The 26,082-nt window shown below is 44.4% G+C and overlaps 1 protein-coding gene across 1 annotated transcript; it reads left to right on the top strand.

Moving 5' to 3' along the window:
• Nucleotides 1–129: 129 nt before the first annotated feature.
• HAVCR2 (hepatitis A virus cellular receptor 2) lies at nt 130–25,480 on the top strand. The gene is made up of 7 exons (XM_005558381.5): nt 130–248; nt 2,249–2,590; nt 4,473–4,556; nt 10,654–10,697; nt 14,424–14,550; nt 19,582–19,618; nt 21,248–25,480. The coding sequence occupies exons 1-7, from the start codon at nt 191–193 to the stop codon at nt 21,438–21,440; spliced, it is 885 nt and encodes a 294-aa protein (XP_005558438.3). The 5' UTR covers nt 130–190; the 3' UTR covers nt 21,441–25,480.
• Nucleotides 25,481–26,082: the final 602 nt, after the last annotated feature.

The raw sequence follows: 26,082 nt of genomic DNA, 5'->3' as shown, positions 1-26,082 counted from the left end.
TATAGACCTGGCAGTGTTATTATAAGAATCATTGGCAGTCAGACACCCGGGTGTGCTGAGCCAGCACTCAGCGGGGGCGGCACCGCTCATGTGATTGTGGAGAAGACAGCTGGAAGAAGTACCCAGTCCATTTGGAGAGTTAAAACTGTGCCTAACAGAGGTGTCCTCTGACTTTTCTTCTGCAAGCTCCATGTTTTCACATCTTCCCTTTGACTGTGTCCTGCTGCTGCTGCTGCTGTTACTTACAAGTAAGTCTGAGCATGGATATTTACAATGAGACAATGGTGCTGTACAGAGGACAAGGAGGAGATACAAGGATGGCCATTGTAATGTTGTTTGTAATAGCAAAAGCTTGGAAGCAACGTAAATGTCCATCAGTGAAGGAGTGGGTAAATAAATGTGATATAATCATGATACAAACAGTGAATCTGAGGAAACATACTGGTATAGAATGTCTCAAAATTATAATGTTATTAAAGAAAAGAAAGGTACAGAATAATGCATATATTAGGCTTCTATTTGTGTGTGTGCATTGTCGGGGAGCAGGAATATGTGGACATTTCTTAATGTATAGTCTCTAGGAAAAGGAACCAGAGAATGGTAAAGAGACAGGGTTTTACCATGTTGGCCAGGCTGGTCTCAAACTCCTGGCCTCAAGTAATCTGCCCATCTCAGCCTCCCAAAGTGCTGGGATTACAGGCGTGACCCATTGCGCGCCCGGCCACTTTTTCATACACCTTTGATAGTGTTTGAATGTTTTTACTGTAGTTGAGTCATGTGAAAAAAGAAAAGGGAAATGAAAAATCAAAAGAAAATATATAATGAATGTTTTATCATATATAAAATATGTATAGGTTTTTAAAATGGAATTAACTTTGTCAATTGAGGAAAATGACGAGACAAGTCTCAATCATTTTAGGAGATTTGTTTGCCAAAGTTAAGGAGGCACCTGGGAAACAGGTCTATGCCTTTCTCAGAAGATGATTTTGAGGGCTCCAAATTTAAAGGGGACAAGGTGGGATATTGAGAAGCACTCAGTTCTCACATTTAAAAAAAGGGGACACTTTGGGAGGCCGAGACGGGTGGATCACGAGGTCAAGAGAGCAAGACCATCCTGGCTAACATGGTGAAACCCCGTCTCTACTAAAAAAAAAAAAAAAAAAAAAAAAAAAAAACTAGCCGGGCGAGGTGGCGGGTGCCTGTAGTCCCAGCTACTCGGGAGGCTGAGGCAGGAGAATGGCATAAACCCGGGAGGCGGAGCTTGCAGTGAGCGGAGATCCAGCCACTACACTCCAGCCTGGGCGACAGAGCGAGACTCCGTCTCAAAAAAAAAAAAAAAAAAAAAAGAAAAAAGGGCAGAGGAAAAATGTGGGAATCTGCATTTTACATTAGGTAACACAGACAAAATGGGGTAGGGTAACAATCAGATACTCATTTGTGTCTGGCCGGGGTGACCACGCCGGTAAAGGTGAGCTATCAATCTGCATCGCAAAACTGAGCAGGAATTTCCTTGTGAGCAAAATATGGCGGAGGCGTGCAGCCTTTCATCCTGTAGCCATCTTATTCAGGAATCAAAAGGAGGAGGCAGGTTTCCGTGATCCGGTTCCCAGCTTGACTTTTCCCTTTGGCTAAATGAGTTTGGGGTCCCAAAATTTAATTTCTTTTCACAACTTTAAACCTTAAAACAACTCCATGAGTAGTTTCAAATACACAAGATTCTTGTTTAACCAAGAGTTTTTATTTACTGTGCACTTGCTGCTTAAAAAGAGATGTATGTTAGGGGAGCCTCCCTTTGTTGATGAACAAACAAGTAGCCCAGATGGGTGGGCCATTTCCTGGCTGACCATGACCAATTTTCTGATTGTCTGTTTCCATCAGCCCTGTTCTCCCATGTTCACAGAATTGGGCCACAATTCTTTCCTAGGGCAGTGTTTCTGAAAGTGAGGTTCTGGGACCAGCCACTTCAGCCACATTGAGAACTTGTTAGAAACAAAAGTTCTCAGGCTCCACCACAGACCGACCAAGTCAGGAATTCTAGCAGTTGAGCCCAGCCATCTGTGTTTTTGCAAAGCTTCCCAGTGATTCTGATGGCTTTTACATCTGAGAAGCACTGTTGCAGTGAATCATCCTCCAAACAGGACTGCAGCAGTGGCTTCCCCTTTATTCTGTAAGGCATTGCTTGCAGTTTTCCTGAAATGGAGTAACCTCACTCACTGCCTGAGCCTTGGCTCTCCTTCTGTCTATTCAGGGTCCTCAGAAGTGGAATACATAGCAGAGGTGGGTCAGAATGCCTATCTGCCCTGCTCCTACACTCCAGCCCCGCCAGGGAACCTCGTGCCCGTATGCTGGGGCAAAGGAGCCTGTCCTGTGTTTGACTGTAGCAACGTGGTGCTCAGGACCGACAACAGGGATGTGAATGATCGGACATCCGGCAGATACTGGCTAAAGGGGGATTTCCACAAAGGGGATGTGTCCCTGACCATAGAGAATGTGACTCTAGCAGACAGTGGGGTCTACTGCTGCCGGATCCAAATCCCAGGCATAATGAATGATGAAAAACATAACGTGAAGTTGGTCGTCATCAAACCAGGTGGGTGGACCTTTGCATGCCTTCTTTATGAATAAGATTTATCTGTGGATCATATTAAAGGTACTGATTGTTCTCACCTCTGACTTCCCTAATTATAGCCCCTGGAGGTGGGCCGCCAAGACCTAAAGTTTAACAGGCCCCATCAGTGATGCTCAGTGATATTTAACACCTTCCATCTGTTTTAAAACTCATGGGTGTGCCCAGGTGCTGTGGCTTACACCTCTAATCCCAGCACTTTGGGAGGCTGAGGCGGGAGGATCACAAGGTCAGGAATTCGAGACCAGCCTGGCCAACAGCGTGAAACCCTGTCTCTACTAAAAACACAAAAACTTAGCTGGGCATAGTGATAGGAGCCTGTAATTCTAGCTACTTGGGAGGCTGAAGCAGGAGAATCACTTGAACCTGGGAGTCGGAGGTTGCAGTAAGCCGAGATCTCGCCATTGCACTCCAGCCTGGGTGACAAGAGTGAAACTCTGTCTCAAAAAAAAAAAAAAAAAAAAAAAGAAAACCAAAAACTCATGGGTGGAATGTATCGATGGGAAGAAAGACCTAGATCAGTGGTTAGAGACCCTGACTCTCATTAGAATCACATAGAGAGTTTTTGAACAACTACAGATGCCAGGTACGGTGGCTCATGCCTATAATCCCAACACTTTGAGAGGCTGAAGCAGGAGGATCACTTGAGGCCAGGAGTTTGAGACCAGCCTGGCCGATATAGTGTGACTACCCCATCTCTTAAAAAGAAGAAGAAAAAGAACCCACTACCAAAACCCAGAGAAATCAGCATCTCTGGAGGTAGATCCTAAGCATTAGCTTTTTACAGAGTCTTCCTCAGGTGATTTTACCCCTGGTGCAGCCAGCACGATGAACTGCTGGGTTGTGCATGTACGCTGGGAGGTGAACAGACTTAAGATTTCTATAACATATACTTTGTGCCCAGATAGAGCTGAGTTTAAATCTAACTCTGCCTCTTACTAGCTATATAATCCTGAGCAAGTTATTGAAACGCTGTGACCTCCTCCTCTGTAAAATATGACAATAATACCTATCATGTGGGCCATTAGAAGGATTTTGCGTGATAATATTTTATGAAAAGCATTTATAAGTTGGGCATCCCAAACCTGAAATGCACCAAAATCTGAAATGCTCCAAAATCCAAAACTTTTTGGACCCTGATATGGCATTCAAAGGAAATGCTCATTGGAGCATTCTGCTCATTGGAGCATAAGTATAGTGCAGATACTAAAAATTTTTTAAAAATGGCTGGGCGCGGTGGCTCATGCCTATAATCCCAGCACTTTGGGATGCCAAAGTGGGCGGATCATCTGAGGTTGGGAGTTCAAGACCAGCCTGACCAACATGGAGAAACCCTGTCTGTACTAAAAATACAAAATTAGCTGGGTGTGGTGGCACATGCCTCTAATCCCAGCTACTCAGGAGGCTGAGGCAGGAGAATTGCTTGAATCCGGGAGGTGGAGGTTGCAGTGAGCCGAGATCGTGCCATTGCACTCCAGCCTGGGTAACAAGAGCAAAACTCCGTTTAAAAAAAAAAAAATCCAAAAAAATTCAAAATCTGAAACATTTCTGATTTCAAGCATTTCAGATAAGGGGTCTTCAACCTGTAATTATGACCATTTGCGTGGCTGTTAGTTCCACTATTAATAATCAGAATGTCACAATGATGACTGCATCTTACCTTTGTCAAACATTTGAAGTGTGTGATACACTCTCAATGTAGGTATCCAGGCAGGTTTGGAAGCTGAGGCTGTATTTCTCTTTCTTAATGGTCTTTCGCATTTTTTTTCTGCTGCCCTTTTGATTCCCTGAAATAAGCTTTCTGCTCTCAGATAATTTTCATCCTTATGTTGGTTTCTGACATTAGCCAAGGTCACCCCTGCACCAACTCTGCAGAGAGACTTGACTTCAGCCTTTCCAAGGATGCTTACCACCGGGGAACATGGCCCAGGTAACTATGCATGGGGCAGAGGAGGGAGTCTTTAGCTGGCTCTGAATTCAGAGGATTTTGAATGTGGGAAAAAACATGAGAAAACAGTGAGAGAGTGGAGGCATGGACGTCTCTGTGCACCTGAAATAGTGTTTGAGAAGAGGGAAGTAGTGGAGACACACCTGTGCTGGGAAAAAGATGCTCTGGTTTAGGGTTATTTTGCTCGAATTTTAACTTTTAAAAAAAGTTAATAAACTTTATAGTCTTTAATTTTACTTAAATGTTAACTAAATTGGATGAAATGCTCATTACTTTGTCCACATTTTCGGGTTGACCCTGGACTGGCGACGTTTCATCATGAACTGGTGCCAGTCTGTGTTTGGGAACTGACACATTGGATTAGGTGATTTCTAGGATGCCTTTTAGCTAGAATAAAGCCCATCAGCTTCCCTGGATTCCAGCCTCAGAAGGAATAGTTAAATTCTTCATGTAATTCAGCAAGGATGTACTTAGGGTGCTCTAGATGAGAACATTGGGCAGAAAGTAGAAGTCAGGTCACATTGATCATGAAGGTTAATTTTAAGTCATTTCTTGTCAGTGTCCTGGTCTCTCCTAATCTCTCTGGAGCTCCATTTTTTTTTCTTCTGTAAAATGAGGTTAATAGGTGAGTCCTATCTCACAATGTCATAAATCTCATAAATCACACCTTATGGGCTTTAAATAAGAAAATGTCGGCCGGGCGCGGTGGCTCAAGCCTGTAATCCCAGCACTTTGGGAGGCCGAGGCGGGCGGATCACAAGGTCAGGAGATCGAGACCACAGTGAAACCCCGTCTCTACTAAAAATACAAAAATTAGCCGGGCGCGGTGGCGGGCGCCTGTAGTCCCAGCTACTCAGGAGGCTGAGGCAGGAGAATGGCGTGAACCCGGGAGGCGGAGCTTGCAGTGAGCCGAGATCGCGCCACTGCACTCCAGCCTGGGCAACAGCGTGAGACTCCGTCTCAAAAAAAAAAAAAAAAAAAAAAAAAAAAAAAAGAAAATGTCTAAAACGTGTAGCCCAATGTCTGACCACAATTTGTACTCAGTACATGTTAGCTGTTGTCATTAATATTATAAGATCAGAAGGCAGAATGAGATTGTGGTTAAACTACTTCAGTGAAAGGTGGAATGGGTTCTAATTTCAGCTATTCTTGCTAGCTCTGTGACCTCAGTCAAGTTGCTCAAATTCTCTGAAGCTCAGTTTGCTCATCTCTACAATGAGGATAATTCCAGTGCCCATGTCATGAGGTTGTTGTAATGTATAAACATGATAATGTATGTAAAATGCTCAGGCTAGTACCCAGCCCATAGAAAGCACTCAACTGTTTATTATTACTATAGTTACTAGTTTTAGCTCTCCAAAGTTTCAGTCTTTGGTTAGTCTTTAGTGATTGGTAGCCAACATCTTTTATGCAATTAGAGAGGAAACTATGGTGGGGACAGATGATCATCCACATTGTGGGTTAATAAAGTCATACCAGATACTTATTGTATGCCATTGTTATATTTTAAAGAATCCTACAACCATAGTCCTAGAAGGGATTTCAAGGGTCATTTAGTCTCACTTTCCCATCCTGTGCTTCAGTACTTTTTTTTTTTTTTTTTTTAATTGAGACGGAGTCTCGCTTTGTCGCCCAGGCTGGAGTGCAGTGGCGCCATCCCAGCTCACTGCAAGCTCTGCCTCCAGGGTTCACGCCATTCACCTGCTTCAGCCTCCCGAGTAGCTGGGACTACAGGCGCCCACCACCCGGCCTAGCTAATTTTTTTTTTTTTTTGTATTTTTAGTAGAGACAGGATTTCACCATGTTAGCCAGGATGGTCTCGATCTCCTGACCTCCTGATCCAACCGCCTTGGCCTCCCAAAGTGCTGGGATTACAGGCAGGAGCCACCGCACTTGGCCAGTACTTTTTGCCAAATCACCACTGAGTGGGCATTTGCTGTAGATGGAATTTACTCCCTGTTGAGGTGGTGCATTTACTTATGCTTGTCTCTACCACGGACAGAAGTCTTCTTTCCTTTAGTTTTTCTTTTTTCTTTTCTTTTCTTTTTTTTTTTTTTTTTGGAGAGGGAGTCTCACTTTCTCACCCAGGCTGGAGTGCAGTGGCACAATCTTGGCTCACTGCAAACTCTGCCTCCTGGGTTCAAGCAATTCTTCTGCCTCAGCCTACTGAGTAGCTGGGATTACAGATGCGTGCCACCAAGCCCGGCTAATTTTTGTATTTTTATTAGAGACCGGGTTTCACCATGGTGGCCATGCTGGTCTCGAATCCTGACCTCAGGTGATCCCTCTGCCTCGGTCTCCCAAAGTGCTGGGATTACAGGCTTGAGCCACCACGCCCAGCCTTCCCTTTAGTTTTTGCTTGTTAGTTCCTTCCCTCTAGGGCAACAAAAATGGGAATATTGGCACAATACCTCGAATCTCTGAGCTTCTCAAGGGTCTGACTGAGAAAAAATATTGAAACAACCAAAAGTATGTCAGTAGCTCCAAAATAGGAAAATAAAATAAAAAATTGAAATTTATGGATATTTAATGGCTTGTCTATAATATGTAACATTATGTAAATTGGCTGCTGGTAAACCAACTCAAAATGTGGGATGTGGGAGCATTTAATATAAAAATGGGGCTGGGCACAATGGCTCACACCTGTAATCCCAGCCCTATGGGAGGCCAAGGTGGGCAGATAACTGGAGCTCAGGGTTTGAGACCAGCCTGAGCAACATGGCAAAACCCCATCTCTACTACGAATACAAAAAATTAGGCCGAGTGCAGTGGCTCACACCTGTAATCCCAGCACTATGGGAGGCCAAGGCAGACGGATCACCTGAGGTCAGGAGTTTGAGACCAGCCTGGCCAACATGGTGAAAACCCATCTCTACTGAAAATACACAAATTAGCTGGGCGTGGTGGTGCGTGCCTATAATTCCAGGCACTCAGAAGGCTGAGGCAGGAGAATCATCTGAGCCTGGGAGCAGTGAGCTGAGATCTCACCACTGTCCTGAAGCCTGGAAAACAGAGCAAGATTCCATCTCAAAAAAAAAAAAAAAAAGCCAGGCATGGTGGCATGGGCCTGTAGTCCCAGCTACTTGAGGGGGCTGAGGCAGGAATATTGTTTGAACTCAGGAGGCTGAGGATTCACTGAGCTGAGTTGGTGCCACTGTACTCCAAGCCTGGGCAACAGAGCAAGACCCTTTCTCAGAAAAAAAAAAAAAAAATGGAGTAGAGCCTTTAAAAGTAAGAGATCCAAGGGCCTGGAATTTGAACACAGAACAAATGTAACTTCTCTTCTACCTGAAGGAGGAAGGACTGGGTCACAGGTGAGTCCTCAGCTCTGGAGTAGATCTGCTTTAAATCCTAGCTTTCCCAATTGATAGCTGTGTGATCTTGGGCAAAGTGGGTCTGTCAGACTCAGTATTGTCATCTGAAAAATGGGGAAAATAGTAGTAGCTACTTATTGTGGTTGAGGATTAAATGAGATTGTATGTATACGGTGCTAAGCACCATGTCTGGCACCTAATAAGTGCCGAATAGATGGTAGCTACTAAATTTATGCACTGTTAAGGCCATCACATCTCACCTTCACTGCTACCTGTCCCCTGAGGCAAATCTTGGGTTCTCCAGAAAGAACATTGCCATTCCCTTCAACTGTCCCATCCATCTTGGTTGGTGGCCAAATCTGTGTGAAAAAATGCTGTAATAACACAACAGTGCTTGATTTTACTGATCATTTTCATAGCAAAATGAAGTTTAAAAAGAAGTTATTTTTACCATTTTTATCAAGAAAAATAATTATAGGGAGGCTGAAACTGGATTTACAGTTGAAAATCTTATGTGCACTTAAGATTCATGTTTACTTAGCAGTTGTACTGATGAAGGTTTTTTTTTTTTTTGAGAAGTAGTCTTGCTCTGTCACCAGGCTGGAGCGCGATGGCGCCATCTTGGCTCACTGCAACTTCCATGTCCTTTGTTCCAGAGATTCCACTGCCTCAACTTCCTGAGTAGCTGGGACTACAGGCGTACACCACCACGCCTGGCTAATTTTTTGTATTTTAGTAGAGACAGGGTTTCACCATGTTGGCCAGGATGGTTTCAATCTCCTAACCTCGTAATCCGCCTGCCTTGGCCTCCCAAAGTGCTGGGATTACAGGCGTGAGCCACCGCACCCGGCCTGTGGTTTTTATACTTTAATTTTTTTTCTGGTAATTAGGGCAAAAGTAAGTGGAACATAATCTTTATTTTCTTCAATAATTTTAGGCTGAGGCTATGCCTTTATAATATTTAAACTATAGTTTGTTAAACCAGCATTTAGTCAAACCCTTTATACACATTAAAGGGTTCCGACTTTAAGGCTCCCAGAAGGTGACTATGACATTTAAGAAGTTTCGACATCTCTGACTCAGCCATAAAAATGAGTAAGCACGCTTAGTTTCCCAAGAGCTGGCAAGGTACTTATTTTTAGAATTCAGCGTTCATGAGGTCAGGGCCTGTGCCCCTCTTGTTCCCTGCTCTGTCTCCTGTGCCTAGAGTAAGGGTGTAGTGCATATTCATGGAATAGATCTGCAGATGAAATAAACAAATGAACAGGAAGGAAAGATGGTGAGTAGGTGGCTGGGCAATGTGACCCTCTTCATAATGACAGCACTGAGGTAAAGGCTGGTGAAGGCAGTATAATTAAGAATGTGCATTTAAATCTATGCAGACTTAAATTGGAAGGCCATTTTGTCATTTGCTAAGTTGTGTGACCTTGGGTTAGTCACTTCACTTCCCTGATTTTCAGTTTCTTCATCTGTGCAATGGGACTAACAGTCAGTCTCTACTTTAGAAGAGTAGTTCTAAAGTAAGTGCTTCTAAGTATCTCTAAAATGAGCTCCTTCACTGAAAGTTTAGCACAAGCCCTGGTTCCTATTACATTGTGGCCACAGTGATTATTTTCATTTGTAGGCAACCCTGTCTCCCTTCTCATGAGTAAATGCAAAACTTATTTAAGAAAATGGAGGCTGGGCACGGCACGGTAGCTCACGCCTGTAATCCCAGCACTTTGGGAGGCCAAGGCAGGCAGATCACTTGAGGTCAGGAGTTCAAGACCAGCCTGGTCAACATGGTGAGACCCCATCTCTACTAAAAATACAAAAATTAGCTGGGTGTGGTGGTGCACCCCTGTAGTCCCAGCTACTCGGGAGGCTGAGGCAGGAGAATCGCTTGAACTTGGGAGGCAGAGGTTGCAGTGAGCCGAGATCATGCTACTGTACTCCAGCCTGGGTGACAGAGTGAGACTGTCTCACCAAAAGAAAAAGAAGAAAAAGAAAATGGAGGCTGCAGTGAGCTGAGATTGTGCCACTGCACTCCAGCCTGGGCAACAGAGTGAGACTCTGTCTCAAAAAAAAGGAAGTGAATTTTTGTTGTCTTTAAAAATCTAATTAGAATATAATGCCTAAGGCCAAGCCTGGTGGTTCACACCTGTAATCCCAGCACTTTGGGAGGCTGAGGTGGGCACATCACCTGAGGTCAGGAGTTCACAACCAGCTTGGCCAACATGGCCTTGTCTCTACTTAAAATACAAAAATTAGCTGGGCATGGTGGTGCATGCATGTAGTCCTAGCTACTTGGGAGGCTGAGGGATTAGAATTGCTTGAACCAGGGAAGCAGAAGTTGCAGCGAGCTGAGATCGTGTCACTGCGCTCCAGCCAGGGTGACGGAGTGAAACTCTGTCTCTAAAAAAATAAGTAAATAAATAATGCCTGAGTGTTATCAATATTCCTGGATTTTTGTAGAACTCATTAGGGTCTTGTGAAAAAAAAACAAAGCACATATTTAAGTAGGACTTCTTGGCAGAATTCTCTATTTCATAAAATAGTAGGGTTCATTGTCTAGATGAAAAAATGTGGCCATCCTAAAGTTGATTCCTGGGTGTTCAGTAAATTTTGTTGGTCTCTCCGTTAATTATTGTGACGAGTATGGAGTAGAATTTGTTTCAAATAGAATTATAGGCATCATTAAGATTTTTTAAAAACTTAGATAAAAGAAAACGTTCTTAACTATTCTATTGGCTGTTTTTCCTCACTTTCTCTTTCTCTTTTTATAGCAGAGACACAGACACCGGGGAGCCTCCCTGATGTAAACCTGACAGTAAGTAACTTTTTTTGTGAGCTGTGTTGTGCTCAACTTGGAGGGGAAAAGTATGGCTCTAGACTTCCTTCATGCCCACCCTGTCCTTGAGGTAAAAAGCCTGAAGTTCCCTTAGCTTCAGATTCCTCGGCTGTAACATGTTGATGATGACAGTTCTTTTTTTTTTTTTTTTTTTTTTTGAGACGGAGTCTCGCTCTGTCGCCCAGGCTGGAGTGCAGTGGCCGGATCTCTGCTCACTGCAAGCTCCGCCTCCCGGGTTCCCGCCATTCTCCTGCCTCAGCCTCCCGAGTAGCTGGGACTACAGGCGCCGCCACCTCGCCCGGCTAGTTTTTTTGTATTTTTTAATAGAAACGGGGTTTCACCGTGTTAGCCAGGATGGTCTCGATCTCCTGACCTCGTGATCCGCCCATCTCGGCCTCCCAAAGTGCTGGGATTACAGGCTTGAGCCACCGCGCCCGGCCGATGATGACAGTTCTAACCTCATAGCCCTGTTGTAATGAAGGACTGAGGTGATGCGGGTAAAGTACCTGGCATATAGTAAGAGCTTGAAAACCACAAAGAAGGAACATTAGCATTTTGTCCCTCTTATTCTTCAATTTCACAACTGTCTACCCTGTGGAAGGTTCAGAGATTCTTCATCTCCCTAGAATACCATTCTTCTTGCTTCCATCACAACCCAAATGGGAAAGAGTATTTAAATTTACCTCTTTATATATGACAAGACACCAATAAGGAGTATTCAAAGCCATAAGTTGTTTTTTTTTTTTTTGTTTTTTTTTTTGAGACAGAGTTTCACTCTTGTTGCCCAGGCTGGAGTGCAATGGTATGATCTTGGCTCACCTCAACCTCTGCCTCCTGGGTTCAAGCGATTCTCCTGCCTCAACCTTCTGAGTAGCTGGGATTATAGGCATGCGCCACTACACCCGGCTAATTTTGTATTTTTATTTTAATTATTTTTTTGAGATGGAGTTTCGCTCCTGTTGCTCAGGCTGGAATACAATGGTGTGATCTCAGCTCACTGCAACCTCCACCTCCCAGGTTCAAGCGATTCTCCTGCTTCAGCCTCCTGAGTAGCTGGAATTACAGACGCCCACCACCACATCCAGCTAATTTTTGTATTTTTAGTAGAGACGGGGTTTCACCACATTGGGCAGGCTGGTCTTGAACTCCTGACTTCAGGTGATCTGTCCGCCTCAGCCTCCCAAAGTGCTGGGATTACAGGCATGAGCCATGGCGCCCAGCCAATTTTATGTATTTAACTATAAATAAAACCATACCTTAATTAACCTCAATTTTACTGTCCCTGCTACCTTCTTAGAATAAAAGAAAAACTGGCTGGGTGCAGTGGCTCACGCGGTAATCCCAGCACTTTGGGAGACCGAGGATGGTGGATCACCTGAGGTCAGGAGTTTGAGACCAGCCTGGCCAACATGGTGAGACCCCATCTCCACTAAAAATACAAAAAATTAGCCAGGTGTGGTGGTGTGTGCCTGTGTAGTACTAGCTACTTGGGAGGCTGAGGCAGGAGAATCGCTTGAACCCAGGAGGTGGAGGTTGCAGTGAGCTGAGGTCGCGCCACTGCACACCAGCCTGGGCAACAAAAGTGAAACTCAGTCATAAAAGAAAAACCACTAGAAAGCAAACTTGCAGCAATGACTTAAAAATTCTTTGAGGAGGCCAGGCACAGTAACTTACTCCTGTAATCCCAGCACTTTAGGAGGCCAAGGTGGAAGGATTGCTTGAGACCACGAGTTTGAGGCCAGCCTGGGCCACATAGTGACACTCTGTCTCTACAAAAAATATTTTTTTAAAATTGGCCAGGCATGGTGCGGCATACCTGTAGTTTCAGCTACTTGGGAGGCTGAGGCAGGAGGATTGCTTGAGCACAGGAGGTTGAGGCTACGATGAGCAATGAGCTGTGATCATGCCACTGCACTCCATCCTAGGTGACAGGGTAAGACCTTATCTCCAAAAAAAAAAAAAAAAAAAAAAAATTACTTGAGGACATATCCAGGACTCCACATTTATTTGACTCAGTTTCTTCCCTGTGTATTCACAACTGATGCTCAGCATCTTGTATTTGCTTCTTCTCTCTTTGCAATCAAACAGTGCTTTTTAAGGACCTGTATGTGCCCACAATGCTTAATGCACAATATCTTACATATAGGACTCCTGTTATTGTAGGAGTAATCTGTATTGAATCAATGTGTAAATGCATGTAGAATAAATGGAAGATTTAACTTCCTTAAATTCATTACTTTAAAAATGTTTATATTTTGTGTGTGTGTGTGTGTGTGTGTGTTTTGTATAAATGGGGTCTCAATATGTTGCCCAGGCTGCTCCCTAACTCCTGGCCTCAAGTGATCCTCACATCTCAGCTTCCCAAAGTGCTGGGATTATAGGTGTGGGCCTGGCCTATAATTATTGTTTGTTTGTTTATTTATTTTTTGAGGTGGAGTTTTGCTTTTGTTGCCCAGGCTGGAGTGCAATGGTGCGATCTTGGCTGCAACCTCCACCTCCCAGGTTCAAGCAAATCTCCTGCCTCAGCCTCCCTAGTTGCTGGGATTACAGGCACCCACCACCACACCTGGCTAATTTTTGTATTTTTAGTAGGGATGGGGTTTCACCATGTTGGCCAGCCTGGTCTTGAGCTCCTGACCTTGTGATCCGCCCACCTTGGCCTCCCAAAGTGCTGGGATTACAGGCGTGAGCTACCGCACCCGGCCTAATCATAGTTTTTAAAGAGGAAAACAGAGAACATAGACTGAAATTTTAGAAACAGAATTTATTTTGTGTGACTCTCAGTTTTCAGAAAATGAAGTTAACTAGAGCAATAGCAATAATAACTACCACTGATTGAACATTTGTTATGTACCAGGCCCTGTAATAAGCATTTTATATTTTCTGTCACTTAATTTTCCTGATAACTCTACAGGGTTACTCAGCCCTTAGTGGCAGAGCTGGGATTTGTTTTTTTGTTTTTTTGTTTTTTTTTGAGATAGAGTCTCGCTCTGTTGCCTAGGCTGGCATGCAGGGGCATGATCTCAACTCTCTCCAATCTCCGCCTCCTGGGTTTAAGCAATTCTCCTGCCTCAGCCTCCCCAGTGGCTAGGATTACAGGCATGTGTCACCATGCCTGGCTAAGTTTTGTATTTTTAGTAGAGACTGGATTTCACCATGTTGTCCAGTCTGGTCTCAAACTCCTGATGTCAGGTGATCCGCCTGCCTTGGCCTCCCAAAGTGCTGGGATTACAGATGTGAGCCACTGTGCCCGGCCTCAGAACTCGGATTTGAATGCAGGACCATCTGTCTGTAAAGTCTTGGCTATTGAATCACTGTCTTTTTGTGAAAAATAGAGGTTTCATAGCAAGACACCAAATGGAAACTACTCTAAAACTCTCTGGGGAATCTTAGGGGGTCTTGAACCAACAAGACTCCACTCTAAAACCAATTTTTGCAGGGGCAGGGGAAGGGTCTTAAGAGCTCCTTCTCCACCCACAACACAGAAGGGCACATTTTGTTTCCCCGCTAACTCCAAAGGTTAAGCGAGTCTCTTTCTTGGGTTGGCTTAAGTGTTGGCTACAAGGTGACAGATGAAAGGTGATTTCAAGGACTCTGCCATCTTGTGATGTTGTAAAAGGGATGGTCCAATTCGCAAATCATGAGACTGAGTACACAAGCGATTTCTAGCTATTTTCTGCTTAAATCCTGTTTGTGTTTGCATAGCAAATATTCACATTGACCAATGAGTTACGGGACTCTGGAGCAACCATCAGAACAGCCATCTACATCGCAGCAGGGATCTCTGCTGGACTGGCTCTGGCTCTTATCTTTGGCGCTTTAATTTTCAAATGTAAGTGTTTTTTGTTTCTCTCTCCTTCTGGTAACAAATTCTTAAACGAGAACCAGTGAAACCTAGATAGAAATGCAAATTCATGTTTATACCCAAAGGTGATTAGACTAAATACTCTTGTCCATCCAAATCCTAACAATAATTGCTAATTTTAATTTAATATTTATTGTGTGCCAGGCAGGCACTGCGTTAAATGTTTAACATACATTTTATCATCATTACTGTCTGATGAGGTAAGGAATAGTGCCATCCCATTTTACAGTGGAGGGAAGTCGAGCTTAGAGTAAGCTGCCTTCCCAAGGTTTCAACATCAGTACCTGGCAGAACCGAATTCAAATCCAGGCAGGCTGATTCCAGTAAACCAATTTCTTTACTTCATGAATATGCTAGGTTTATTAGGAAACACAGCAGCAAAAACCACTCCCTTCTGTGCACTTTTCTGTTACTGGTTTCTCAGGCATACCTCTTTGGGAGTAGATTGCAAGTCCTTTTAATACTGGGTCATTGGCCGGGCGCGGTGGCTCAAGTTTGTAATCCCAGCACTTTGGGAGGCTGAGACGGGTGGATCACAAGGTCAGGAGATCGAGACCATCCTGGCGAACACGGTGAAACCCCGTCTCTACTAAAAAATACAAAAAACTAGCCGGGCGAGGTGGCGGGCGCCTGTAGTCCCAGCTACTCGGGAGGCTGAGGCAGGAGAATGACGTGAACCCAAAAGGCAGAGCTTGCAGTGAGCTGAGATCTGGCCACTGCACTCCAGCCTGGGGGACAAAGGGAGACTCCGTCTCAAAAAAAAAAAACAAAAAAACAAAAAAACACTGGGTCATGATTGGGGTTACAGAATGTTTTCCTCCATCATGGTACTTAGCACATAGCTTTTTCTAAGTACTTGTCCTTAAAAAAAAAAAACCCCACAAAAACAGAAAAACAACAACAACAACAACAACAAAAAACAGGCCCTGCGTGGTGGCTTACGCCTGTAATCCCAGCACTTTGGGAGACTGAGGCAGGTGGATCATTTGAGGTCAGGAGTTCAAGACCAGCTTGGCCAACATGGTGAGACCCCATCTCTACTAAAAATACAAAATTAATCGGGTGTGGTGGCGCATGCCTATAATCCCAGCTACTCGGGAGGCTGAGGCAGGGGAATCACTTGAACCTGGCAGGTAGAGGTTGCAGTGAGCTCAGATCATGCTACTGCATGCCAGCCTGGGCGAAAGAGTGACTCTGTCTTAAAAAAATAATAGTAATAAAATATAAATAAATAAGCAAATAAATAAATAAATAAATACAATGGCCGGGTGCAGTGGCTCATGCCTGTAATTTCAACACTTTCGGAGGCTGAGGTGAGAGGATCAGTTGAGCCCAGGTGTTTGAGACCAAGATCAGCATGGGCAGCAAAGCAGGATGCTGTCTGTACACAGTAATAATAATAATAACGAGGTGAGCATGGTGGCACACACCTGTAGTCCCATTTACTCAGGAGGCTGAGGTGGGAGGATCACTTGAGCCCAGGAGGCTGCAGTGAGCTGTGATTGCATCTTTGCAGTCCAGCCTGGGCCACAGAGTGAGACAGTCTCCAAAAAAAAAAAAAAAGTGTGTTCAAGTTGATGAATTTTGATGAAGAATTACAGTAGGAAGCCATCACCACAATCAAGATCTAAATAATACTTCCATTACCCCCAAAACCTCGCACACTTTTCTTTCTTTCTTTCTCTTTCTTTCTTTCTTTCTTTCTTTCTTTCTTTCTTTCTTTCTTTCTTTCTTTCTTTCTTTCTTTCTTTCTTTTTTTGAGATGGAGGCTGGAGTGCAGTGGCGCGATCTCAGCTCACTGCAACCTCCACCTCCCGGGTTCAAGTGTTTCTCCTGACTCAGCTTCCAGAGTAGCTGTGACAACAGGTGCGTACCACTAGGCCCCAGAGTGTAATACAACATAGCAGCCTTTCTTACTAACAGGCAAACAGGGACTGTCTGTGTGGAGTGAGCAATCACCTCAGACTGGCTTAAGACTAAAGGGTGTTCCTAAGATATGTGAGACTTCTTTTTTTTTTTTTTTTTGAGACGGAGTCTCGCTGTGTCTCCCAGGCTGGAGTGCAGTGGCGTGATCTCGGCTCACTGCAAGCTCCGCCTCCCGGGTTCACGCCATTCTCCCGCCTCAGCCTCCCAAGTAGCTGAGACTACAGGCACCCGCCACCACGCCCGGCTAGTTTTTTGTATTTTTAGTAGAGACGGGGTTTCACCATGTTAGCCAGGATAGTCTCGATCTCCTGACCTCGTGATCCACCCGCCTCGGCCTCCCAAAGTGCTGGGATTACAGGCTTGAGCCACCGCGCCTGGCCGATATGTGAGACTTCTAGAGCTAAAACTGGAACAGTCCAAGAAAAACAGGGATGAGTTGGTCACCCCACTAACTGTGGACTGAAGCTGCTAAGTGCTTTACGTGCATTAAATTCTCGTAGCTACCCTATGTTTCTAATAGAGAATCAGCATGCTAAAAGGTTAGGTCACTTGCCTGCATTACACAGTTAATTGATAGATATAGGAATTGAAACCAGGACTGTCCTGCTCCTCACCGTTATGGTTTCTGCCACTCTTGTCGCCCAGGCTGGAGTGTAATGGTGCAATCTTGACTCACTGTAACCTCCACCTCCCGGGTTCAAGTGATTCTTCCACCTCAGCCTCCTGAGTAGCTGGGATTTCAGGCATGCACCACTACGCCTGGCTAATTTTGTATTTTTAGTAGATGGGGGTTTCACCATGTTGGCCAGGCTGGTCTCAAACTCTTGACCTCAGGTGATCCACCCACCTTGGCCTCCCAAAGTGCTGGGATTGTAGGCGTGAGCCACCATTCCCAGCCTGATACCTTTATCTTTATTATAGTCAACCTTTTAAGTTGATCACTCATTCTGGAAGGTCGTCCTTCTCTTGGCTTCTGAAATGACATTCTCCTATTTGATCCATTGCTTTTCAGTTCTTCTGCCTGATCCTTAGATGTTGAGATTCCTTAGGGCTGGGTATGGTGGTGGACGCCTATAGTCCCAGCTACTCAGGAGCCTGAAGCAGGAGGATCACTTGAGCCCAAGAGTTTGAGGCTGTGAACTAGGATCTTGCTGTTGCATTCCAGCCTGGGTGACACAGGGAGACTCTGTCTCAAAGAAAAACAACAACAAAAGATTCCTGCAGTCTTCCTCCAACATATATCTAAAGTATTTTCATTATTCTGCATCTCTTTTGGCCATTACCTTACTCCAAGGCATCATTATCTCTACTTAATTTATCTTCTCATTTCTTTATTCCTCCTTCTAATCCAATATTAAAACCCAAATCAATATCTGAGCACAATGGCTCATGCCTATAATCCTAAGACTTGGGGAGGCCAAGACAGGAGAGTCACTTGAGGCCAGGAGTTTGAGACTAGCCTGGGCAACATATTGAGATTCACCCAGGCTGTAGTGCAGTGGTGCGATCCCAGCTCACTGCAACCTCTCCCTCCCGAGTTCAAGTGACCCTCCTGCCTCCACCTCCAAGTAGCTTGGACCACAGGCATGTGCCAGCTCACCTGGCTAGTTTTTGTATTTTTAGTAGAGATGAGGTTTTGCCATGTTGCCCAGGCTGGTCTCGAACTCCCAAGCTCAAGAAATCTGCCTGCCTTGCCTCCCAAAGTGTTAGGATCACAGGCGTGAGCCACTGCATCTAGCCCAAAAACATTTTAAAAATTATCCAGCTGTGGTGGTGTGCACCTATATTCTAGCTATTCAGAAGCTGAGATGGGCAGATCCCTTGAGCCCAGGAGTTCAAAGTTGCAATCGGATATGATCTTGCCACCGCATTCCAGCCTGGCCAATAAAGCACGACCCTGTCTCCAAAAAAAAAAAAAAAAAAAAAAAAAAAGAGAAAAAGAAAAATTTTCAGTTTGAATATTTGAAACTGCATCCCCAGAAGATACCTTGAAAGAGATCATGAAAGACCTTGATCCAGAGGTACCCAGTAAGCCACACCTGAATTCCTGATGCACAACATGGAAATTATGAGATAAGGAAGTTGTTTTCAGCGGCTAAAAGAAACCCAAAACAAATAAGGATCACATCTCTGCCCTTTAAGGAAATCTAAGTTTCCTACAGGTCTTAGAATCGAATACAGATTCCTGATTATGGCTGGAAAGGTCTTGTTAGACCTAGCCCCAGCCTACCTTTCAGACCTTATCTTGGGCCCCTCCCTTAGTCCAGCCATGTTTTCAGTTTCAGGCACTCAGCAAGATCTTTACAGAGGGTTCCCTCGTCCTGGAATGCTCCTTCTGGCTCTCTACTTGGCTGACTCATTTCAGAAGTGAGCTTAAAGGTCATCTCTGAGGGTCCTTCCCTGACCACCCTCTGTATTATCTGTTTCAATATGATGTTGATTTCCTTTATAATACATCATCATTTGAAATTTTTTTTTTTTTCCTATTTACTGTTTCCTTTTTTTTTTTTTTTCTGAGACGGAGTTTCGCTCTTGTTGCCCAGGCTGGAGTGCAATGGCTCAATCTTGGCTCACCGCAACCTCCGCCTCCCGGGTTCATGCGATTCTCCTGCCTCAGCCTCCCGAGTAGCTGGGATTACAAGTGCACGCCACCACACCCGGCTAATTTTGTATTTTTAGTAGAGACGGGGTTTCTCCATGTTGGTCAGGCTGGTCTTGGGTCTGGGGTACTGTTTTCTTTTATTTCTTTGGTCTCCCACAGGAGAACATAAGCTTCATGAAATTAGGGCTCACAATTCACTTTTACGTTCCTGTGTTCCTCGTGCCAAGCAAACAGCCAGACACATAGTAGAGGCCTCATAATTGTTAAATAAGAAAAATGCATCTTTATTATTATTTTCTAGCCAGTCCATATAATTATCTAAGGCACATATTGAGAGCTTCATTCAACTCAATCTAAGGTGAGACCAGATTTCCCTGAACAATGCATGCCTCCAGTGAGCCTGTTTGATTTCTTGTCTCATTTATTTTATGAAGGCATTTTTATTGACTTTTCTTTCCCCCTTTATCTAGGGTATTCTCATAGCAAAGAGAAGACACAGAATTTAAGGTAAGAATAATGGAATGGGGTTGGGGAAAGGTGAGAATCTTGGCAGTCCATACTCTTAACATGTCTGATCTTTACTCTGAGAAGTCCTGTCCTGGAGCTTTGAGATCTGAGTTTATACTTCCTTTTTCCTCTAGGTCTAGTTATGAAGAGAAAATGTAACATACTGCTGTGTTTACTTCCTGATACCTTTAGCTTCTTTAGTTCTAAAGTTAAGGTATACAATTTATCTCCCTAATAATACAACATGCTTATTCATCTCGATATTAATGGTTTTTCCAATGAACTGAAACATCAACGGATTGAGCTCCTATTATATCCAGGGTCTGGGCTGAACTTTGGCATTAGAGAAGTGAGCAAGACACCCAGTATCTATTCTCAGCATTTCTGTAAACCAGCCCAGGCATTTTCAACTTTGGTTTCCTATTAGACTCACCCGGGCACCGAAGTGTACTAATGCAGGGCCAACCCCAGAGCAACTGAGTCAGAATCTCTGGGGATGAAGCCTAAGCATAGATAATGTTCTAAAAGCTCTCCAGGTGATTCTAATGAACAGTCAGGGCTAACAACTGCTAGTCTATTACAGACTACTGTCTTAACCTTCATTCCTGATTATGCACACACACACATCCCTTTCAAATAGGTATGGCTTATGTAACTTACTAGATTTTAGACTTTTAGTGATGTTTGGCACATGAATGGGATGCAATATATTTGGATTACAAAAATGACTCTGGGCCAGGTGCTGTGGCTTACACTTATAAGCCCAGGACTTTGGGAGGCTGAGGTGGGAGGATCACATGAGCCCAGGAGTTCGAGACCAGCCTGGGCAACATAATGAGACCTCTTCTTTACAAAAAATAGAAAAATTAGATGGAAAGATTGCTGGAGCACAGGAGATGAAGGCTGCAATGAGCCATGATTGTGCCACTACACTCCCACGTGGGTGACAGAGAAAGACCCGCATCAAATAAAACAAAACAAAAACTTCTGAACATTGAATGCTATCTAAAGCATTAATAATTTTTTTTTTTTTTTTGAGACAGGGTCTTGCTGTGTCACCCAGGCTGGAGTGCAGTAGTGTAACCTCTGCCTCCTGGGTTCAAGTGATTCTCTGCATCAGCCTCCCACATGGCTGGGATTACAGGTGCACTCCACCACGCTGGCTAATATTTTTGTATCTTTAGTAGAGGTGGGGTTTCACCATGTTGGCCAGGCTGGTCTTGAACTCCTGACCTCGTGATCCACCCACCTCAGCCTCCCAAAGTGCTAGGATTACAGGCGTGAGCCATGATGCCAGGCCCATTTTTTAAAAATCTAAATGTGTACATAATTGCAGACATCTTGACACTTCACCTAAACTTCAGCCTGTAACTCCTAGAAATAAAGATATTCTCTGAGCTATCACAATGCTATTGTTATACCTAAGAAAATTAAAATTAATGGGAATTTTCCCAATTGTTTCCCCATAGTATTTTATTGCTGTTTCTTGGCTTTTCCCCTTGTTCAGCATCTGATCAAAGATCATGCACTGTATTTAGTTGCTGTCTCTTTGGGAAAGCCTATTCTCTTAACTCGATTCCGTGTTACCTGGGAAATGCTTAACTCAGCTTCAACACTTTATTTCCACAGCCTTATCTCTTTGGCCAACATCCCTCCCTCAGGATTGGCAAATGCAGTAGCAGAGGGAATTCGCTCAGAAGAAAACATCTATACCATTGAGGAGGATGTATATGAAGTGGAGGAGCCCAATGAGTATTACTGCTATGTCAGCAGCGGGCAGCAACCCTCACAACCTTTGGGTTGTCGCGTTGCAGTGCCATAGATCCAACCACCTTATTTTTGAGCTTTGTATTGTCTTTTTCAGAAACTATGGGCTGTGTCAGCTGACTGGTTTTGGAGGTTCTGTCCACTGCCATGGAGCAGAGTTTTCCCATTTTCGGAAGATAATGACTCACATGGGAATTGAACTGGGACCTGCCCTGAACTTAAACAGGCATGTCATTGCCTCTGTATTTAAACCAACAGAGTTACCCAACCCAGAGACTGTTAATCATGGATGTTAGAGCTCAAACGGGCTTTTATATACACTAGGAATTCTTGATGTGGGGTCTCTGGAGCTCCGGGAAATTCGGGCACATCTTATGTCCATGAAACTTCAGATAAACTAGGCAAAACTAGGTGCTGGGGTGAATGCATAACTTTTTTGGCACAGAAAGTCTAAAGGGGCCACTGATTTTCAAAGAGATCTGTGATCCATTTTTTTTGTTGTTGTTTTTTGAGACAGAGTCTCGCTGTGTTGCCCAGGCTGGAGTGCAATGGCACAATCTTGGCTCACTGTGACCTCCGCCTCCTGGGTTCAAGTGATTCTGCTGCCTCAGCCTCCCCAGTAGCTGGGATTACAGGCATGCACTAACACACCCAACTAATTTTTTGTATTTTTAGTAGAGACAGGGTTTCACCATGTTGGACAGGCTGGTCTTGAACTTCTGACCTCGTGATCCATCCGCCTCAGCCTCCCAAAGCACTGGGATTACAGGCGTGAGCCACTGCATCCGGCCAGGTCTACCTTGATCTTGAAGATTCCCTCAGAATATTGAGGTTTAGGCTTCTTTGAGCACTACCTGTCCAACTGTCAGTGCCAGTGCACAGCCCTTCTTTTGCCTCCCTTATGAAGACTGCCCTGCAGGGCTGAGATGTGGCAGGAGCTCCCGGGGAAAAAGGAAGTGCATTCAATTAGTGTGTATTGCCAAGTTTTACTTGTTGTGCTCTTGAAAGAAAATCTCTCTGACCAACTTCTGTATTTGTGGACCAAACTGAAGCTATATTTTTTGCAGAAGAAGAAGCAGTGACTGGGACACAAATTCTGTTGTCTGATGGAAAGAAGGCAAAGGCCTTTAGCAATCTATACTGCCAGCGCCGGATTCTTTGATAGAGAGTGGTCCTTAAACTTAAATTTCAAGGTGGTAAAGACTTGGTCTGTCTTGCTTATTGTTGCCCCCAGTGCCTGGCACAATTGTGACACACAATTGGAATTTACTAAAAATTTTTTTTACTGTTTTTTGTTTGTTTGTTTGTTTTTTGAGATAGAATCTCACTCCATTGCCCAGGCTGGAGTGCAGTGGCATGATCTTCACTCACTGCAGCCTTGACCTCCTGGGTACAATTCGTCCTTCGGCCTCAGCCTCCCCAGTAGCTGGGACTATAGCCATGCACCACCACGCCAGGCTAATTTGCACGGTTTTGGAAGAGACAAGGTTTCACCATGTTGGCTAGTCTGGTCTCAAATTCCTGGGCTCAAGCGATCCCCCCTGCCTCAACTTCCCAAAGTACTGAGGTTTTAGGTGTGAGCCACGATGCCCGGCCTAAATATTTCTGGAGCAAAAAAATTAATCAGAAAGGTAACTTTCTGGAAGACTTCCATTAGAGTGCTCAGACAGAGTGTGACTCTGCAAGTTCACTCCTTAGAGAACTCACAAATACCCGGAAGCTTCCATATTCACTCTTTGTTTTGAGACAGAGTCTCACTGTGTTGCCCAGGCTGGAGTGCAGTGGCACAAGCTCGGCTCACTGCAACCTGTGCCTCCTGGGTTCAAGAAATTCTCCTGCCTCAGCCTCCTGAGTAGCTGGGACTACAGGCGTGCGCCACCACACCCAGCTAATTTTTGTATTTTTATTAGAGATGGAGCTTCACTATGTTGGCCAGGCTGGTCCCAAATTCCTGAATGCGTGATCCTCCCGCCTCGACCTCCCAAAGTGCTGGGATTACAGTTGTGACCCACTGCTCTCAGACCCACATTAACTCTCATCCAGGCCAAAGTGGCCTTTGTTTTTCAACATTGTTCAGCTCAGGCCTTTGTTGGGGTCTTACTCTTTTGTCTAGTTCCCTTTTTCTGCTGAGCCATGCTCAGCACATAGGAATGAATTAACAATGTGGGCCTATCACCGCCTAAAAACTGCTCCTCCCCAGGTGATGACTAAGCTGTGATTGTGTTGCATGCAGAAGATGTTGGCCAGCAAGGCTGTAGCCAGCCTGCTTGTTTCTGGAAGTCTTTCTGACAGTCTTTTTTTTTTTTTTTTTTTTTGAGACGGAGTCTCGCTCTGTCGCCCAGGCTGGAGTGCAGTGGCCTGATCTCAGCTCACTGCAAGCTCCGCCTCCCGGGTTCACGCCATTCTCCTGCCTCAGCCTCCCGAGTAGCTGGGACTACAGGCGCCCGCCACCTCGCCCGGCTAGTTTTTTTTGTAGTTTTAGTAGAGACGGGGTTTCACTGTGTTCACCAGGATGGTCTCGATCTCCTGACCTCGTGATCCACCCGTCTCGGCCTCCCAAAGTGCTGGGATTACAGGCTTGAGCCACCGCGCCCGGCCATTCTGACAGTCTTGTGTGAATTAGAGTGTCGGGCTGCATCTAGATAGTTTTGGGAGGGACTGGCATTCTGTAGGGAGATACGTAAGGGAGATCATTTTACAAAATTAATTATAGGGAGCAGCTCATACAGGCTAAAAAATTAATCTTAAGTGTCTTTTTAATTTTTTTGACATAGAGTCTTGCTCTGTCACCCAGGCTGGAGTGCAATGGTATAATCTCGGCTCACTGCAACCTCCACTTCCTGAGTTCAAGCGATTCTCCTACCTAAGCCTCCTGGATAGCTGGGATTACAGGTGCATATCACCACACTCAGTTAATTTTTTTGTATTTTTAGTAGAGATGGGGTTTACCCTGTTGGCCAGGCTGGTCTCGAAGTCATGACCTCAGGTGATCCACTCGCCTCTGCCTCCCAAAGTGCTGGGATTACAGGCATGAGTTATCGTGCCCAGCCCATAAGTGTCTTAATGTCGTGAAATTCTAGTGAGAAGAAACTTCAGGACACATTTGAAGCAGATCAATGGTCCCCCTCAAAAGACATTCTTATCCTACCAAAATCTTTCAATAAGGGTATGTGTACAAGGCCGATCATTGCAATGGTGTTTGCGGAGATTTTTACAATCAATAAGGGAATCATTGATTGTAGTGTTATGTCAATACATTGGTGCAAGTAAAAAGAATTAGGTTGTTTTATCATTATGCTTTTTTGCTAATTCAACAAGTACTTATTAAGTGCTTACTATGTGCAAAGCACTATGTACTTTTTTTTTTTCCTGTCAGATCAACTAGGAGTTCCATGGAGCCAGGAATGTGTCTGTTCGGTCGCCTTCTGTTTTGTTTTGTTTTTGTTTTTTTAATTTTTTTTTTTTTGAGACAGAGTCTCACTCTGTTGCTCAGGCTGGAGTGCAGTGGTGCAATCTTGGCTCACTGCAGCCTTCGCCTCCTGGGTTTAAGCGATTCTCCTGCCCAGATGCTCACTGGAGTAGCTGGAATTACAGGCGTGCACCACCGTGCCTGGCTAATTTTTGTGTTTTTAATAGAGACAGGGTTTCACCACGTTGGTCAGGCTGATCTTGAACTCCTGGCCTCAAGTGACCTGCTCACCTTGGCCTCTCAAAGTGCTAGGATTCCAGCCGTGAGCCACCACGCCCAGCGCATTCAGTGAATATTTATTGGCACCTACTTTATGCCAAACACTATTCTGGTCTCCAGAAATATAGCAGTGAATGAAGCAGTCAAAATCCTTGCTGTCATGGAAATTACTTATCAGAGAATGCTATGTAGTTAAGTTCAAAGGAAAAAAAAAAAGGGTTCCATAATGGTATATATAACTGTTGAATTTGATTTTGCCTTAAAAATATGGAAGAATATACCCAAATGAATATGGTTACCAATGGAGACAAATAGTGAAGACTCACTTTTCCCTTTTTCATGTTTCTGCTATAGTTTGAATTATTTTCTCCATTTTCTTTTGTAATAAAAAAAATTTTTAAGCACTATAGCAATGTTTTTCTGTCCGCCCGCCTCATCAAAGAAATAAATGAAGACAAGGTCAAGGTCAAGATCAAGGTCATCAGTAGAGTGTGGCAGCAAACCAGGACTGGAACCCTGGTTTTCAAGGTGGAATCTCCCTTTACATCAACTATTTGGAATGCGAAAGATGGATACAGAAAAACAAAAAAGGGAGGGGAATTACTACAAAGGGCCCAGGAGATGGCAAATGATAACTTAGAGAATTAAAAACAGCCGGACGAGGTGGCTCACGCCTGTAACCCCAGCACTTTGGGAGGTCGAGGTGAGTGGATCACCTGAGGCCAGGAGTTCGAGACCAGCCTGGCCAGCATGATGAAACCCCATCTCTATTAAAAGATACAAAAATTAGCCAGGCATGGTGGCAGGCACCTGTAATTCTAGCTACTTGGGAGGCTGAGGCAGGAGAATCACTTGAACCTGGGAGGCGGAGGCTGCAGTGAGCCAAGATCATGCCATTGCACTCTAGCCTGTGGACAAGAGCAAAACTGTCTCAAAAAAAAAAAAAAAAAAGAATTAGAAACAGTGCAATATAGACCAGCGTTGGGGGGCCATGTATACGCTGCCTCAG

Source organism: Macaca fascicularis, chromosome 6, assembly GCF_037993035.2.
Source record: "Macaca fascicularis isolate 582-1 chromosome 6, T2T-MFA8v1.1".
Lineage (NCBI taxonomy): Eukaryota > Metazoa > Chordata > Mammalia > Primates > Cercopithecidae > Macaca > Macaca fascicularis.
Note: the sequence above shows the minus strand (reverse complement) of the source record. Positions and strands in the feature narration are given on the sequence as shown.

Bases quoted from the DNA above. Each gene is read 5' to 3' on its own strand.
- HAVCR2 (XM_005558381.5), top strand. From the start codon at position 191: ATGTTTTCACATCTTCCCTTTGACTGTGTCCTGCTGCTGCTGCTGCTG. The intron at 2,591-4,472 runs GTGGGTGGACCT...TTCTGACATTAG, and splicing joins GTTGGTCGTCATCAAACCAG to CCAAGGTCACCCCTGCACCA. The intron at 19,619-21,247 runs GTAAGAATAATG...TTATTTCCACAG, and splicing joins GAGAAGACACAGAATTTAAG to CCTTATCTCTTTGGCCAACA.